The sequence below is a fragment of the Varroa jacobsoni genome, unplaced genomic scaffold (genome assembly GCF_002532875.2).
Source record: "Varroa jacobsoni isolate VJ856 unplaced genomic scaffold, vjacob_1.0 scaffold_1398, whole genome shotgun sequence".
NCBI lineage: Eukaryota > Metazoa > Arthropoda > Arachnida > Mesostigmata > Varroidae > Varroa > Varroa jacobsoni.
The window spans coordinates 485104-503182 of record NW_019214300.1 but is presented as its reverse complement, the minus strand read 5'-3'; the positions used below and the strand labels follow the sequence as shown (position 1 = coordinate 503182).

At 42.0% G+C, this 18079-nt stretch overlaps 1 protein-coding gene across 1 annotated transcript in view; it reads left to right on the top strand.

The window, feature by feature from the left end:
- The window catches only part of Pkc53E (Protein C kinase 53E), a 214868-nt gene that overhangs the window by 6447 nt on the left and 190342 nt on the right, over positions 1-18079 (top strand). Inside the window, exons 2-4 of the mRNA XM_086972146.1 lie at positions 4366-4539; positions 4823-4882; positions 10057-10188. Of these exons, the coding sequence (XP_086828272.1) occupies positions 10116-10188 (73 nt within the window). The 5' untranslated portion in view covers positions 4366-4539; positions 4823-4882; positions 10057-10115. The remainder of the gene's footprint in view (positions 1-4365; positions 4540-4822; positions 4883-10056; positions 10189-18079) is intronic.

Here is an 18079-nt window from a genome sequence, read left to right as displayed (position 1 = left end):
CTTGGTCATAGATGAACTGGCAATAGTATTTGTCTCACGTACCGTTACCGTTGCTTATGAATGATATATACCTATTACTGTCATTTAGACGTGTCTTCATTCAGTAATTTCTCCGGGTCGGTCCTTGGCGTCCTCAAAACCAACTGCCGCTAGTTGCCACGCGCAACTACTTCATAGCAAACGCTAGCAATGGTATTGACAATGCTTCGCAATCATTGTTTCGTTTTCGCTGTCGCACAATGGTGGAGTGGCGTACACACCGCTCGCTTGCTCCTGGTGGACGTTGCCTATACGTTCACGATAATAAGGAGTAAATGATACATAAAGCATTGAACATCGACAGCGTCACATGTGGGCGTGCATCATGCCCCACAGCAATAAAAGCTGCGCCAATAGCGACCGCTCTCGAGTTAAACAGGGAAATATATGAACACCAATAGCAATCCGCGCTGTCGTTGTCGAGGTTGCGGACTGACCGGCGGAGCCGCAGCTCTTTCAAGACACTACTTGGCTGGCGCGTAGAGAGGATAGCGTGTAGTTTCTCTGAAACTGCACAGCTACCGCCGTGGACGATCTTTTTAAGGTAGTCGTAGCGGACGTTGCTGCGCATTCGTACTAGAACCCGGTGATAGCGCTGGTGGGGTCAGTGCGAGCGGTTAAACCGCCGGGGCACTGAGCCGCGCGCTATTTACCCCGCCAGACTAAGCACGTGACGCTATTGTATTATTATTTACTGACTATCTACCGTACGCAGTTCTGCGGTAGTCGCTAATGCCAGAGCAGAGGACAGGCATGCTATCAGAACGCAGTGCTGAAATCGAACCTACTTGGCTGGAAAGCAGAATCGGAACTGTGATTTAGTCGACTCAGGCGGGTTTCAACAGCGAGATCAAAGTTGTACTTTACGTCTCTTTGCGAAATTACTATTCTCAGGTAGAGTTATTCGAGTTTTTGGCCTTGCGAATCGTTTTCTAGGTAACTTAGAAGGACAAACGTGAATTAGCGTCTAGAAACCGTTGGGTGATTTGCTGAAAATTCGATTGACTCGAATAATTGTTTTTTTGCAGCGAAAACATTTGGCCTTGCAGGTAATACACGGAACGGGGGAGAAATACAGGACAAATGACATTACTGAGAAAACAAGTCCACTTGACATCAGCAGCCTTTGATTTCAAGTACAAGTTAGCATAGCGGGCTTTTAATAGAAAAGCCATTTTTATCGTGTGATGCCTACACATCTAAACACAGGCAGCCAGCTGGAGGCGTAGTAGAAAAAAAACTTTTGATAAGGAAATGCTAAAGATCAAACACTATCCACTACTGAACCTAATGGTTGCCTACGTGTTGAGTTCGCCTTAAAGCCTGTCCTATATCCATCAAGTATACGTAAATATGGAGTGAAGGACACTCGAATTGTTACGGTCCAATCGAAGCCGCTGATAATCATGAGCTCGCTTTGTTGTTACGGTTCACGGTAGGACATCAGACCGATGGCCGGACATCTTACTTGCACGTAAGAGGCAGGCAACTATGTGTAAGCACAGATAAAGGACTAACCTAGAAGAGAATACATCTGCACACACACTCATCACTAACGTCTAAAGCCTTCACCAAGCATCGATGTTCCCAAATCTTCCCTCTAAACAAAGCTGAGAAAGATGCTAGTAAGACGCCTAAAATACAGCACAAAGTAATGAAAAGGAGCGTATGCATTCGGCTTACGCATATGGAAACAGGAAAAACAAAACGTCGACGAGAGATTAATGTAGGGCATCATGTCCGCGAAGCAATGTACGCGTTTACAGCGTGAAGACGTTCTGGCGATTACCTACGGCCTGCGAAAAGTGGCTGCTTTGCCACTATACCGAAGGATGGCTATGAGGCGCATCGGAAGGTTAGCACATGTCAGAACGAAGTGACTGACCACCGAGTACCTAAGCTCCGCGACAACGCCCGACCCCGATATCCCTTTAAGTGCTACTGTAACGAAGGCAGCAGCAAAATGCGTGCTTTCGGCCTCGTATCCACGGCACCTCCACGCGAGCATTAACATTAAGTATTTATCAATGGGTTCCGTATCAACTTGCCTGTAGGCTACAGCGGCGCAGATAACAGTGGGAAGATGCAGATAGGTGCAACCTTTCCCGCAAGCTTCTAGAGTAGTGATAATGAAGCCAGCCTAGCGGGTGGCACCTATTCCAGTTTTATCTGCGTCGAAATGATATCATCATAACAATACAAAATTAATTACTATGAGATATGAGGGCCCTCTGTATAAGGGTTATTGAGAGAGGCATAAGATGACAGACAAGAGTAGGGAAGATATTCAGAAATGGCGAGCGACTCAGCGGTACGTACAATTAAGAGTGTCAGTCTGCGTCTATTTGCATGTCTGAGGAGGTGAAGTCGCAAGCATCAAACTGCCTTGCAGATGCCCCATATTTAAACAGCAACGAAGACGGTAGCTGTAGTTGCCTCAACAATAAATGCTACTGTAAGAGGTTGAAGAGATCCTGTTGCCGTCCGTCGTGTTCAGGGGCCGCAGATAAAGAGAGGATCAGGACGTAACCGTTTCATTTCAAATAGAAACAGGAAAACCGATCGTGAAAGGTCTTCTTTCCGGCGTTTGTCTATTAGATAACAAATGTGATTTGCAGAGCTCATTAAAATAGTGAATGACTTTTTTGATGTAAAGAAAAGTGAACATCAAGTGGGTGGGTTAACTTCATAGGCCAATTGGCAACCCAGTTTTCCGAATGCTCCATGTGATAGCCTGGGCATCCGGCCTCCAAGAACGGTGCATTTTTGGTTCTCAGCTAGAACGTAAAAAGTGCTTTTTAAATGATTTCGGTTCGTGGCGCGCGGTTCAGCCTAACGTCAATGCGCAGTGTCTAGTTCTACCTACGTACTCTAATCCTATACATTGTCTGCAGTAGCAGGCGGGCCGTTTGCATCATCATCACAAGTTTATTCTCCAGTTAATTGAAGCTAAGTATTTTGATGGCTCATTGTAGGTTTAGAGAACAGTCCACCCGATAGCTTAGTGAGTAACACATTTGACTGCTGATATTACGAAAAGATACGTTGTGGTGTAGGTACGAACCCGGCCATAGACACCCATCGTTTTGTGTTGGGAGCCAGCCGTCTAATGGAATGGCTAACGGCGGTACCGGATGCAAAAGTTTAACAACAGAGTAAAGGTGTTCATAGGGTGGGTATTTGTTATACACACACTGGACTGGGATGTTCCTTATCGGTGTTTTACGTTCATATACGTAGGTTAATTTCATAGTTCAGAGCATTTGACCATTGTCGTTTTCACTACGATCAGTAGTAACCTGTGAAAGTCTACCGAATATCGTGCGAGGGGCGGATGCCCACCCGCCATAGAGTACCCTAGTAACGGGAGCAGATAAGTCTGCTTCGATGGCAAAAACAAGGAAGACACACACTCCCAGCAGGATGAACGTCGGTTAAGAGTGGCACAAAGGAAGTCCCGCTCTGCTCTCCTGGCGAAGAAGATCATTATTCAGTCCTTATATGCAAATGAAGGATTATATCCATTAACAGATTTGTTACCGAGCCGAAGTTGTTTTCTAGGGCGTGTTCGGCCAGTACACATAAAGATGATATATTATACAAGAAAAGAGGTTGGGTGGGAACGCTGTACATCTTTTGTGACTTCGTTCATAGAATTGAGCTTTGGAAACTTCGGGCTGACTGTACGTCGATAATTGTTGGGTCACTTTATATATACACTTTGATATATAATTTTAGTTTGTAAAAAAAAAAGACTCAAACAAAGTTGCCTTACTATTTACAAAAAATAGCTAAAAAAAGAAACTGTGTTTTTTTTCTATGATTCCAGCATTTCTTTTGCTTTTATTAAACGTTTAATAAAAATAAATAATGTATGACTCGTTCGACTTGAACAACAATACTTCAAATAAATATAGTCCTTACCTAAGCAGTCGACGAGAGATATAAATTTATATGGGCTCGGGGCAGGTATTATTTCAAATGTTTGGATATTGATTGGGTTTCCTAGCGAAATTCTACAGGGGTATCCGAACGCGTCGCTTAGTGCCTCACCTGATACATATGCATCGAGGATAAATTCGGTTCACGAATAAACGACGTACAGGGATGCTTGAGCAGGACGCCACAGCAACGCAACTGACGCAAGCTTTATTTGTTTTATTTGTCAATAGTTAATCTCATTGAAGCTCCTTACCTGAAACCTCATTTGTTCTGATCTGATCTGATCAGTTGTGACAGTACGAACGACGAAATAATTGGGGTCGAATACATTTTTCAAACCTCATTTTTCAGAACCATTGGCTGGGATGTTTTTGTCGTTTACAGGTAAGGCAGCTGACCGTGTTTCAGATGCGATATTTTCAGCACGTCTATTATATATGTATACATATAAATTGAACGTGGCTAAAAGGGGCTTGCGGTTAACACGTGGAAGCAATTCACTAGGCCAAGAAAGTAACTATCTAAAGTGCTTGGCCTAACTCATCGCAACTAGAGCAGGTACGTGTGTCGTTCAAACGTTATCACAACCATCATCTGAATTAAATGCGTATAGGTGTAGCGCCGACATCCCATCTGAAATCTCGCGCCGTTTCATATAGGAACTCATGCTTCGACTCAGATTATTTTGAAGATAAGACTGTCGATAAGATTCTCTCATGCGAACGAAAGAAAACACCCATTTTCAGGAAACAATTAGCTGAGCAGGGCGTTTATCTATAAATCTATTCAAACAGGAAGAATCTATCTAAGACCTAAAAATTGTGAACTCGAACCATTCCAGATGCGTGCAAATTTCGAAGCACCGCCTACCGCTAGTAGCAGACGGAAAACATTTATTGTGGTACGTACGTGCTCCCTGTCGTCATGATTATTATTATTATTATTATTACCTAGGGCTTCAGCGAAAAAGTGTCGAATGCGCGAAAACGATTCAGTTTGATGCTATTGCTAAAGCGTGCCTCGTGATTTAAAATCGCGTACGCCCGTCACTGCAAGCGTTTCCCATATTCGACCTCCAGACTTTTGTGGAAAAGTCTGATGTGTTTGTAGGTTAGATGGACGAATCGAACCCAAGTCGAACAACAGATACCAAGTTATATTCGATTCTGCGGCGGAACGATATTACGCTTTTTGCTAGATAGCAAGGGTCGAGGCGAACATTTCTAGATTGGCTGGAATCAAGGGCAAAAGCAGAATGATAATTACGCAAGGCATACCGCCTTACGTAATAACAAAATAGAGCTTCTGTTTTGTTATTATAATAATATAATAATAATAAAGTCCATTATAACGTTACCCGTACAGAGTTAAACTTTCCGCTCAATAGGGAAGCCGGAGCATCGATATATCGGACGTTCGCTCGGTTATTGTTGTGGCAAGCATATTAATGGTTTTGAACCAAGACGCATGAAAATCCGCATCTTGAATATAACATAAATCATATTTAGTATTTTCGAATGCTGTCGCTTGTGTTGTTTCATTGTATCGGGTTGTTCTGTTGTCGACGGAAGCATTGTGCATCGGAAAAGCGACGGAAGCATTGTGCATTTCTTTTTTTTTTTTTTATCTATAAAATTTATAAGTTCTTATTTGAAAAGGCAGAGTAAAAGATTCTAGCGTAATTCATTTGAAATTAAATTTGAGAACTATGTTTTGTACAACTAAAGTTCCCCGGGGTGCAGATGGTCGTCCTTAAGATTCCCCCAGCTAATGGTATTAAGTGATTTAAATATCATTTCTCTCTACATCTGAACCGATTGGTGGCCCCTTTTACGAGCCAATCGACTGATATGCATGATATCGTACAAGCTAATTCGATGTCGTCAGCACTGCATCCCCATTAATTATAATTAAGTATCCGTTAGTTGGTCTGCTTCCTAACCAGTCAGCTGCGAGAGCTCACTTGCTAGCTATCTTCACAATGTCAGCCGTTATTTAGTTCAGTACCGGCCTATATGGAAGTCATTTGTACTGCGGATGCTGGTTACGAAGGTTGCGTTGTCCACAGGCTAAAATTTTCGGTTAGGAAAACAATCTGTAGAAAAAAATCAATGGCGATCTTCCTCGGGTATTCGCAAACCTGATCTATCTACCGGCTAGATACGTAGAATCAAGCTCTCCTTATTATTATAGGATTTGCTATTCCCGAAAAGGTGCACATAGTTGGCTGTTGCCAGTTACGTGGCTAAAATTGTCAGGCCTCGAACGAGTCTCGTTCGAAAAAAAACATCAACTGTACCTTCGGATATGAACGGGAGCGACATTTACCGATATTCGAACGGAGTTTAATGGATATGGATAGAATAAATGCCAGTGTGATCAGGTGATTTCTCAAATCTGAGCTTTTTTTTTGCTGAAAATACGGGTAGACACAATAATGAGTATATCAATACCGAGATAACAAAGGATCAATATAAAAACCAGTGCTTTTTACCGAACAGAAGAACAATATAGCTTTTGTGCTAACCGCTTCCGAAATGATGCTGACGAAAGACATGGGCTAGCTGGCTTTGCCCCTTTGTTGCGAAAAGCGGAAGGCTTCTCAATAAATTGCCACCCTGACGGAAACAGCATGGATAGGAACACGTATCTAGGAGGAAGGTTTGTGAAAAACAGGAAATTGTTGTATGATTTAATCCGTTTCTTTACAAAACAAATCTATTATTGACGCGTCTGGTAGACTGGTAAAGTGGACCAAACAGTGATAACCAGTTCGTGTTCCTGGGCTAGCTTGCTGTAAGGTGTAGTAACGAGGGTCAAGAAAAAGATGCTCCTTACGCAGAAAACTATGAGTAATATGATTTGGGCTTGGGAGGCGCGGTCAAAGATGGACATCGCGTTTGCTATGAAAAGAGCACCTTTATAATAAAGAAACATCTAACTATTTATATTCCTGAATGAAAATAACGTATCCGCTTCTGTCTGTATTGTTTTTTGATAAAGAAAGAAAAAGAAGGAAAAACCTGGCAAGACAGGGGAACGGCCTTTAGTCGCTCTGCGCAAGGCAGCTTACCGCGAATCGACCGTTTCTAAACATTAGATTTTTGATTGAAAAGCGGTCCGATAAGTTTTTTTTTTCCATATAGACACGATATATCAAGTATATGTTAAGCAGATTAACGATGTTAGCCATGACAATATGATTTCCTCAGTTATATAATAGGCACAAAATAGGAGATACGAGCTTATCGAATTCACCGAACATTTTCTCCTGTACGCAGTATAATGCAGAGATCACGCTATAATGCCGACACGCACAGTTTTTTACTATAGTAATAATATTTATACGAAATTATAAATAATCCGTTAAAAAGAACTCAGCATTAATCACGTCGAGAATTCAAATGTCCTCAATAGTCATCACGGTCCCCATGGAATTGCTGATATTTTAGCTCTGAGCAGAAGGAGCCCCCAATTGCGCGTCAGTTAGATAAGCTAAATAGGGTATTCCGATTCGTAAAAAATTTGTAGGAACATGTTTAGGACGTCATTTAATTGTCATCTATCGAATGGACGGCGGTAACGCTCCGACGAGTCACCAATTCCAATCGGTGTGATGATTTCATAGAGCTACGTCATTGCTCATAGCCAACCAGAGCTAATCAAGATTGATTTTAATCCGCTATACGGTTGTAGGAAGAATCAAGCCAAATCTGCGTATTTACGGGAAATTCTATTTATATTGAATTTTCCATATACATAGCAATTTTAACTCGGACGTACGAACAATCATGATCGTATCCAAATCCGTATGCAAAACTATGAAGCAATAGAAACAGTGAGAGGGGTCCGGAACTGTCAAAGAAAGCAGTAGCACCGTTTCATAAACGAGAGACAAAGGACAAGGGTCCGAATGCAAAATGATTATTTTGAAAAAAAAAATTTAGATGGCTTGAAGTCAGTAGCTTACGACTTTGAGGCATAGGGACATAATCATGTCCTTATGCCTCAAGGTCGTCCATAAAGCGGTGTGGAACATCACACTATAGGTTTTAAAAAAAAAGTAAATTCAATTAGTTCGTTTAATTACACAGGGCGCTTCTTCAACAAACATCAAATGTAAGCGTATAGAGAAGTAGCGTCGTCATAAACAACAGCAGCAGCAGCAAAGTATCGCTGATGAGATAACAAACCATAGCTTTTCCTTAATATCCAATTCAAGCAATATACATCTGTCAAAACAGTTTAGGAAATCAAGCGAAGCTTAATTTGTTTTTATTTATCCTTATTTTTATTTTTAGCCCTATTTATCTGAAGAGGTGCAAACGTCCTGAAGTGGGGTTCTCATTCTATTAGCCAGCAGCCCAGCATCTCAGAGAGACAACATAAAAAAGGAGCTCTGTAATGTTTGCGTCTTCGTCGAATCGCACGGTATCGTAATTGTGACTGTGATTGTAAACAAATAATTGTATGTGATGGCATATCACCCCATAATAAAAGGAACCATAAAGTAACGTTTACAATCTTATCTTAGTGAGTGAAGACCAAAGGTCTATACCATCAGTGGCAAATGAGATAAAATAGTGTTTTAAGATATTAGCAAGAACATGAGGACGAAGTGTGTATGTGTAAGTAATGCTACTTATGCCAAACTCTTTTCTATTACATGTGAAAAATGAAATGGTGTTTTTTTTTTTCTATCCACACACAGTTCTATCTACACACAGTTCTTAGAAGCAAACCCAGTTGCCAAACAAATGTAGCTTTGTTGACGTTCTACGCGTGTTATTAATATTATGTAGTATGCAGGTACGTGTCAATTCGAGATGCCGCTACGTACCGAGCTTAGTACCTGTCAATACTTCAAGTGAAGGCAGAGTATTTTTTTCGAAATCGTCTGTAATCATCTACGATATTTCCGTAGATATTCATGCTAGTCACGACATGTACCCAATAGATTAAGTGTGCATTCCACACCGGAGACCTGCGCCCAGCATCCCATTGCTTATACTTTTGTATGAAACCAAGGAAGACTTAAAAGCCCAGAACTTTGCGAAAATGCAGCGAGCTTCCCTACACACCTAGTTTGTCCAAAATCCTGCTATGCGATTTTTGTGTGCTGTGTCCCTTCCCTGTGTTTCGAGTTTTACGTCGTTTTCATTTGACAGCTGGACCCAGCACGAAACGAAACGAGGCATGTCTGTGCTCGGGCTCGAGCCCGCGACGACAGCGTAATCCGAGGCACTTCATTCAGCCTTAGATAAAGCGATTGTAGTTTTTTCTTTTTTTATACAACCGCTGCGGTCGGTAGATAGTGGACCTGGTTTGCTGTCCGGACAACTCAGCTCAGTTCAATGAAGAAAAATCCTCTATTAAGTAACATGTATCTTGAGATGACGTAACTAACGTGGCCGGCAGTGAGTTCAGGACCTTTTGGCCAGAACGGTTCTCGGTCGTGCAAAAATAGCCTCCTTTGTAATACAGATAACGGACGATTGTTTCATTCGGATGCGTGTCGCACTAAACAGATTTGCCAATGACCCTTCGTCACGTTTTGCCAAACAGAACGGTATTCTGGCGCAAGGATGTCTATGGCCTTTAGTAGCTTCATGCATTGTCGAAGTCTATTTGTGTTATAATTAAACATTTTACCAGTGTATTGGATCAAGCCAGCGATGGTCTTGTGTTTGTCTCAGCACTTGGTTCTATTCTAGTTGGCGTAAGGGGGCGTTTTTATACGAAATTGGCAGAATGTTTGTTGTCCGCAAGAATCAATCGTTTTTTTCTCGCAGTTTTCCTGTCGTTAGAAAATTTCACTGATAAGTAAATGGCAGGTCGCACTAATACAGAAATAGATAGTTCGGACGTTTAGTAAATGTGATTAATCTCGTACTTTGCATTGCCGTGTTCCTTTTCCAATCTATTCGGCCAACGTCTTCATTGACCTCGACGATGCAGATACTTGCATTTAATATATTAATTAAACTCGCTCTAAAATGTAAATGCAGGCCTACGTAGTTCAATTCTCCATCTTTCTATAAGCTATAATTGAATCATGATGTATTCCTTCCTCAGACATTTTCGCTGCTGACGCCCAGCGAAGACGCGAGGTTCCCAGTTGGAAGGCGTGCCCCATGCCGAGTCACGACGCACGCAACCGATGCTCCGTATTGCTTCTCTTGAAGTTTTTTGGCGAATCGGTATCAGGTACAGGCACTCTTGAATAGTAGCGTTAGACATGGAAATGTTGTTTTCATTACTTACGACCCGGGTGAGTTAATTGAGATCTCCAACGAAGTTCGTTACGGAAGTTGACTGCAGTAGTATCGTAATTAACTGAGAATTGACACATGTTGGACAACTAATGGATAGAATATTTTGAGGCAGACAACTTCAATCGTCGTGTGCCGCCGGTATATTAATATGTTGTGATGCAATCTAAAATTCAATTCCGAGCGAAAAAAACACCGAGTCATCTGATAAGTAATTGTTCGCGGTCTTCTGGTGGCCTGACTTCATCAGAACTTTGATGTTACTGTTAAATTAGCCGAAATCTCCAATATTATTAACTTTGATCATGGAGAGCAGCTAGACAGATATCCGCCTAAATAAAACAAAAGGAATTTATTACACACAGAGAGAAAAAGGAAACTGCCAATACCCAGGTGATTTTTTGCGCTCGCGTCCCTCGTCTCCAGTTGGTCCGTACGATAGTGGAAAAAATTCAAGCCCCCAGATAGGACGAGATATAGATCTCGTTTAACGATTAGGAGTTACTAATCAAATTATTTCAGGTTAGATTTACGATAACCCCTTATAGCCAAACGTGCTCGATATTGCTGTTATTTTAAAAAATCATGCATATAATATACATGTTACTAACCCAGTGTATATAAATCACCGTAAAACCCGTTTCACAGTGCCGATTACTAGATGGCAGAAACGCCAGCTGATCACAATGTCAGCCGTTCACAAAGCTAGCCTTTTGCGTATATCCATGCATTTATTCGAATTTACCGAACCACAGACGACGAAGTATATATATATAGCACGCATCTCCCGTTAGAGTACCCATAATTTATATGGCGATGGTATATAGAGTACATAAATTTTAGTAGCTCTCCATTTTCGTTTTGCTTTCAATGGCAGCGTCGTCGTTGCCCTTGTCGACTGTCATCCGCCATTTGTTTGATATCATGATTTCGCATCATATGAACGGTTCAAACGGAAGGCGTCCATGGCTCCGTCTACGAAAATGGTAATCAGTATAATATTCAATGGTGGAGAGAGAACAGCGAAGTCACTTACCACGTGGCCTACGGCTGACGGGTAGGCCTCGCGTCGTCGTCGGTTGGTCGGATGAAAATGTTTGTTCGTCAGTGAACTGAACATAGAAACCAGTCCTAGCTACAGCCTTCGGGCTGGATGGCCCTTCGCGTATCGCGTAGCCGCTGGAGCTTTGTGGCTCTTCCTGCTGTTGTTTGCTCGTTGCGTTTTGGGAAGCAGCAGCAGTTGCGTTCTAATTGTTTTAAGCGAGAACAATGTCGAAGCTGATCGAAAAATCGAAACAAACGACCGAAGGGAAAGCTGGCGAGCAAACTACGAGCTCATTTGCTGGAGTTGCCTTTCTTCTCTTGCTGCTGCTGCTGCTGCTGCTGTATCCAACAAACTTGCATAATGGTAGCGGCGGATCGATGGGACCGGATGCCGCCGTAAATTCTACTGAGATTATTGGTGCAGGCTATGACTAACTGCTACCGATACGGAGGAGCCTTGTGGCCCCGTAGAGCATCGATAAACTTTTGCTCGCCTCCGGGGTGGTGACCAATGATGAGGCAAATTTCCAGCCGTTTCACTTTTCGTCGGCAGAGTCGCCAGCGACAACGGAACGACCGCAAACGGCAAAAACGAAAACTGAGGATGTTTTTGTTGTCTGCTGATCAGTCCTCTCCTATTCTGTGCTGCAATCCGTTTCCTAACTCGTAATAAATTTCTGCTGTAAAGAAAGCGTTTCCCTCGCGACGGCTAGTTTTGCTGCTCTTTGCAGCGGCGCAGTTGAAGGTTGGTCCGCAATTGAAGTGACGATGAATGAAGCGTTAGAGACGGCTACCGTTTTTGTATTTTCGATTTGCGTTCCAACAGTATCAATTAATTTGTAAAAACAAATTAACGTGCTTTGTTAACGAGCTGCATACAGACGGTAGTTAGGTTTAATTGCCTACGAAATAATGATACTCATTTATCAATTTTATTCAGAAGAACGACACTCGTGCCCTACCAAAAAAATCAACCGCTCGCGAAGTGCCGCAGGCATCAAAACGCAGAGAAGTTTCCACGGCACCCAAAGAATCGTAAATTTTTTGTATGCCCCGCTGGCTGAAGTAAGTTCTTCGCTGAAGAGAACCGGCGACCGGAATGACTTTTGATCGTCGCGTCGAACTGAAGGCGCTGGTCTTTTGTCAAGAGCCACTTCTTTGACTTCATAACGAAGTCGTCAGCAATGGCGCGCATCTCATGTTGCCTTCACTTTGTCAGTCTTTTTCGATTGTTACAACTATGTTGATCTACTAGTGGCAGAATGACGTGAGATAACGATCAGACTATGCCAATGCCCAAAAACATCAACGTTGAAGAGAAAGACGCCTGCAATGCTAGATTGAGTGGAAGCACGCATCGAGATGATATCGCCGCCGGGTAGAGGCGTTACTGCTCTTGAAAATCAGACGGATAATGAGAACAACTAGACGCAAAAAAGCCATGACATGAAACCTTATATCCTGATAAATCATATTTATGACGGTGGTGTCACGTATAGCCACCGACATGGAAATGCCATCATCGCTTAGACTGTCGTCCTGAGGTCACTACTTAGCCGGCCAAAAATATGTCTAAGCAGCGATTGAAGACCTCGAACGTGTCAGTCGAGATCATCACTGCACGTGTAGCTCATACACCTTCTTAGGAGGCCATTGCGAATGCTCGGTCCTACTACTGACGATGTTTACTTTCTGCGACTCGAATGAGTACCGGAAATAGCTCATGCCTTCCCGCATAATATAGCAAGCGACAGAAATATAGGCGCTGTATGTATATGTTAAAGTTATATGTTAAAACACGAAAAATCTTGAACTAATAGTAAACACAAAAGTAAACAGATGAATGAAGTAAAGACAGCAAAAACTCTGCAACTGTCGGAAAAATCGTTTGTCTCACTATTTATGAAATGACAGTTCTTGATAAGCAACGTAATACTTCATTTCGAGACGACTTTCTAATATGAGTTTGCCTTAAAGATCAGATAAATTGTTCAGTAACGTTGTGCCATTATTGAATTGCTAATGGGACAAACAAGTAGACCAAACGTATTGGGTTTCCGTACATCAATAGTAACCCGATGCACAACGCTGACGTAATTCCGGTCCCGTAAGGCCGAAGCGTTCACTTAGTTCTCTTATCCCTTTGTCTGATTATTGCTGCTGATGGGACGGATGATTTTCGATAAACAAGGACGCAATAGGCATGATTCGGAAGATACGTGCCCATGCGATTAAGTCTAGCTGGTATTTAGTAGGGCCAGAGTGGTCTAACTAATTACCCTCGTATCGTTCTTGTTGTAGGTAAGCGTTGCGAACGATGCTGAACGGGGAACAAGCGATGAGCTGAAAACGATTGTGAGATAAAAGTTGTCGGGAGCATTGGTAATACACGTAGAAACATTTTGAGCATAGGACATTGATCGAATTCGACCAAGGCGTCTCCTCATTTTTGTTATTTCCTTTATTATATTCCGAATCAGCTGCCAGCGGGTAGCCAATTCTGGGTTTGATATAGTGATAAAGAACACTCGAGAGCGTTTATTGTTTCACATCTGAGGTACATATCTATATATATAGGTATATGTTCTTATGCCTACTCGTAAGGTGGAACTAAATTTACTACATCGGTAGGCAAATAATTGACGACCACGCCGTAACCTAGGTGAGTTAAATGAATGAAACGTAGGAGGAAACTGGCTAAATGATTAGTAGTCAAAGTTTGAGAAACGTGAGTATATTTGAAGTTCTTACCGAATTCACAGTGTTGAGCGACAGAGCTAATTGTGTTTTAGATGGCATCATTCGTCTGACCGTGGGTGCTCTTTACCTTAAACTGTACAACTATTTTTGCGGAAATTGAGGATATCTGTTATAACAGAGATGTGAAGTAACTGAACGAGTTTACCATATTCAGTTACTGCTGTTGTTGATACGTTGCACTATATCAACGAAAGAGTCATCGGAAGACACTACCTACATATGTGCAAGATATTATCTCATGCTTCGACACATGGGACTGCAAACAAGCGAACGGTTCACGGGTTCTCTCTTTCTTGACTCAACGAACTTTTGGTTTGTCAAGAAGATGTCATACGTTCGCTATCATCGTCAACCGCATAATTAGTACTTTAACTTCTGTCGCATAGCTGGATAAGGAAAATGCTACAGAGGACGGTTCGGTTCTTTATCAACGGATCTTTAACTGCAACGGTGATGGGCGGATGTTGCGTTTTCCGCTATCCAGACAGTAGAATGAAAAGATTCAAGCGATGTTCCGACGTATTTTCCGCTGGCTAACCGCTGTGAGCGAAGAAGCTGGTGGATTAACTACGATACGCCGTTGGTCTTACTCGTGAGACCCTACAACGCTTTCGAACTATCGGGTAAACAATTTGCTACTGATTTCAAGGGAACTTAAGTCAGTTGTCTGAGGTGACATACGCTTTGATGTTCCGAACGTTACAAAGAGATTGACGCTGCCAAGGCCGTCAGTCATTTTAATGGGCAGAAAAAGGTACATCTCTGTTAAGTGCAAATCATCTTTCAGATTCATAAAAATGAAATTTTTCAAAAGCTTATTTCTAAACCTTCACATAAGAAATGAAATATCATTAATAATTTCCGGAAATTTTTTTGTTCAACTGTTTAATTTTGACTTTAAAAGTAGGTTCTACTCAAAGGCTAAAAGTGCTGTAGTATTTTTTTTAAACATAAAAAGGTATTGACATAAGGATTAAAATGATTAGATAATTGTAAAAACAAATTAACTATAAAAATACATATATATGCCCACTGGATAAGGGGATCCTGTCAACTATTAAGTGATTTTGATTGGCCCGGCTGAAAATAGCAAAACAGTCTCGAAGAAACCATAGTAATATTATTATAATTTTGGGCAGTTGGTATTGGTCAAGTGGGTTGCAACCCCGACGTTCAAATACTGTGGTTAAATAAGATCATGAATCTGCTAGACAATTATACGACGAGTTTAGACGGACGCAAGTTAACTTATAAGTAAAACTTCATGAATAACATGAAACAAATAGAGAACATTTTTCATTCGAGCTATAGCTTTAACCACTTCGATCGAGTATAACTGCTCTTGCATCCAATAGTTCCCTTCTTCCTACTATTCAAACGATTCTTTACTCTTATCCCAAGGAACAAAAAAACCCGCTATTTTTTTACGAGTGTGTTTCTAGAAACGACACTGTGGTTGGTACTCAGCATAGCGACTTTACGTTCTATCCGGGTTCTTTTAGTCATTTATATAGCCCGCTTTCGGACTATCATGTCCCAAAAAAATGGGTTTCGATCTATTATGTCTCAGCGGAGCTTTAATTGTCAGCTTTAAGCCGCCTTCAGAGCTGCGTCGGCTTCATTCAACATTCGGGTTGAGTCCAGCGCCATGCAGAGAGGGTCACTCCATGTCTATTCTTAATTTTTTTTTTAATTTGTTTCCCCATTTATAGTGCCGCTTCCATTTCATATATTCCAGTTTCTGAAATAGCAACGCCAGTCTTCGTAAGAGCCCTCTTTTGTAAAAAAACATGTAAGCACCTCTTGAAATATTTTGGGAAGATCTGTAAGAGGTTACGATGTAGACATAAGGCAAAAGTCTACAGTTTAGCAGCGAATGGAAAATTACACTCACTATTCAATGAAACCTTTTCAGCTGTTTTTATTGGCCGGGCGTAAAGGCTCAAGAATGGACGTGGTTTTAGGCTCGTTAGCGACGGGTCAAGCCATCTTTTATTCGGATACAATTATTGCGTCGACGATGACAACGAACGTATCAGAACTCCATTCCATCATAGCTGGTCTCGGCGGAACAGGCACCAGCACAGAGGGCCTTATATAATGTAATAGCTATGGAGGCAAACGGGATGAAAGCGGTTAAAAAAGAAAAGCAGCTAACTGTGAAAAACCGGAACCTAATATTTTCAGGATTCCTCTTTTGATACTGCAAGAAAAGTTTCCTCTCACAATTGGAGAATGTTTTCTTTGCCAAAAGGCAATGTTAGTGTAGGCTTTTGTCAATTCATAACGAAACGATTACGTCTAGGTTCAGCATAGGTGTCTAGACCAATACATGTATGGCTGACAGGCCTCTTCAAACGTCAAATTTTATAAGTTTCCTATTGTGAGTTTTGGGATTCGTTTTCTACGCGCGGTACATTCGCAATGGTTAAGGTTTGAAAAAATTAACTGTAATAATGCGTGCTATCAAGAACCGTCCCTTGTCCTTATAACAAAAAATATCCTTATGTACGTCTTTTCAAGCAAGAATGTTACGTTAACGCTTTTAACGGGTAGCATGCATATGGGTACTTAGTTAGCGGTAGCTAATGGTGGAAAAGTGGAAAACAGAATAATCAGCATTATTCTGAAAGCAATTTTTCAATCAACGGCAGTGACAGTACCGCTCGCTACCCTGAGCAAAAATCCTTACCATGGCTTCCTCTTTTGGTTATCTATCTTTAGAAAGGAAACAAATTGGCTTTTCTCTTCGAATTTAATTGCCCTAATTGTATTTGACCGATAGAGAATCGCTTTAGGTCGTCACCCTGCTAAATCCTTGGATGACTTCCGTGCTTATTTTTACGTAACGCTTGTTGAACACACTCCAGTTCATCCCCTTAGATGTGAATTGCCAGGAAACGTATTTTAAACCGTACGGAGGATGCTTACGTCCTCAAATTTGTGAAGAGTAACCGCGATGTTGGACCTGGGGCTAGAAGATCGGCATTAACCGTTGCGAGTTCAGTCAGATCAAACTGGGCCAGACCATTTAGACACACAGCTTAAGTACAATAAAAACGAAAAGCGCGTAAGTGCCTTCTCGTTCCGGACGATCATATATTTGTCTATACAAATATATATCAACCAATAGACAATATATTTGTCGATGTAGAAATAGCATTGTAGGTCGTTGAGACGCGTCGCCACACACCCTCTTTCTCTGCCACCTTTTCGTCGGTCTTTTCCTTCGTTTCAATATCTAATAGTACTTTTTTCAGTTAGAAACCTTTCACATAAGTTCACCTTTTAATAGATTTTTGGCCTTGTATGTGCTTGTGGTCGTAACTTTCAATGAAAACAAAACCATGTTAGCGCCACCAGCGACAACAGAGCCAAATTCATTCGACGCGCATGTAGAGCAAGAGAGGTTGATCTGGGGTCTGGTCTCCGTCCCCGCTTTCCGGCCTAGCCAATTATCCTCGATACCTAATCAGAACAAACAGGATACTATCCGTTGGTCGGGTACGATGCGGCGGTGATATCAGCAGCTGGCGTTCAGAGGAGGATTATGGCGCGAAGCCTACAACGCACGCAGGACTACTTACGACGTGGGAATCGTCCTCACAGAAACGACATTTCCAGCAACGACAGGAAGCCTCATTGGATGAAGATAGTATTAGCCGGCAGGACTAGAAGCTATTTTGGTGCCAGCTGTGAAAGGCTAGATAGACCACCAGGCCAGCAAGCATCTTGAGAGCAAGCTCTCGAATGTCCGACAGACCGACTGGAGGCATTCGCATCTTGTAAAGCAGGCCACCACTGCCGCCTGCATCGGTATCTCCACGTATATGGTATAAAATCATTGAGTGTTCGCGCTTAGGTGCTCACAGAGGAGGCAAGCGAATGGAAATTTTGTACGTGGCTACTACAGTATGGACACAGCAACCAGGTTGCTAAGATGGTAACCGTTTCTCCTCTTTTCGCCGCTAAAACTGCCCGTCTTTCCTTTTCAATCTGCGTCGACAGAACTTTTTGCAAGG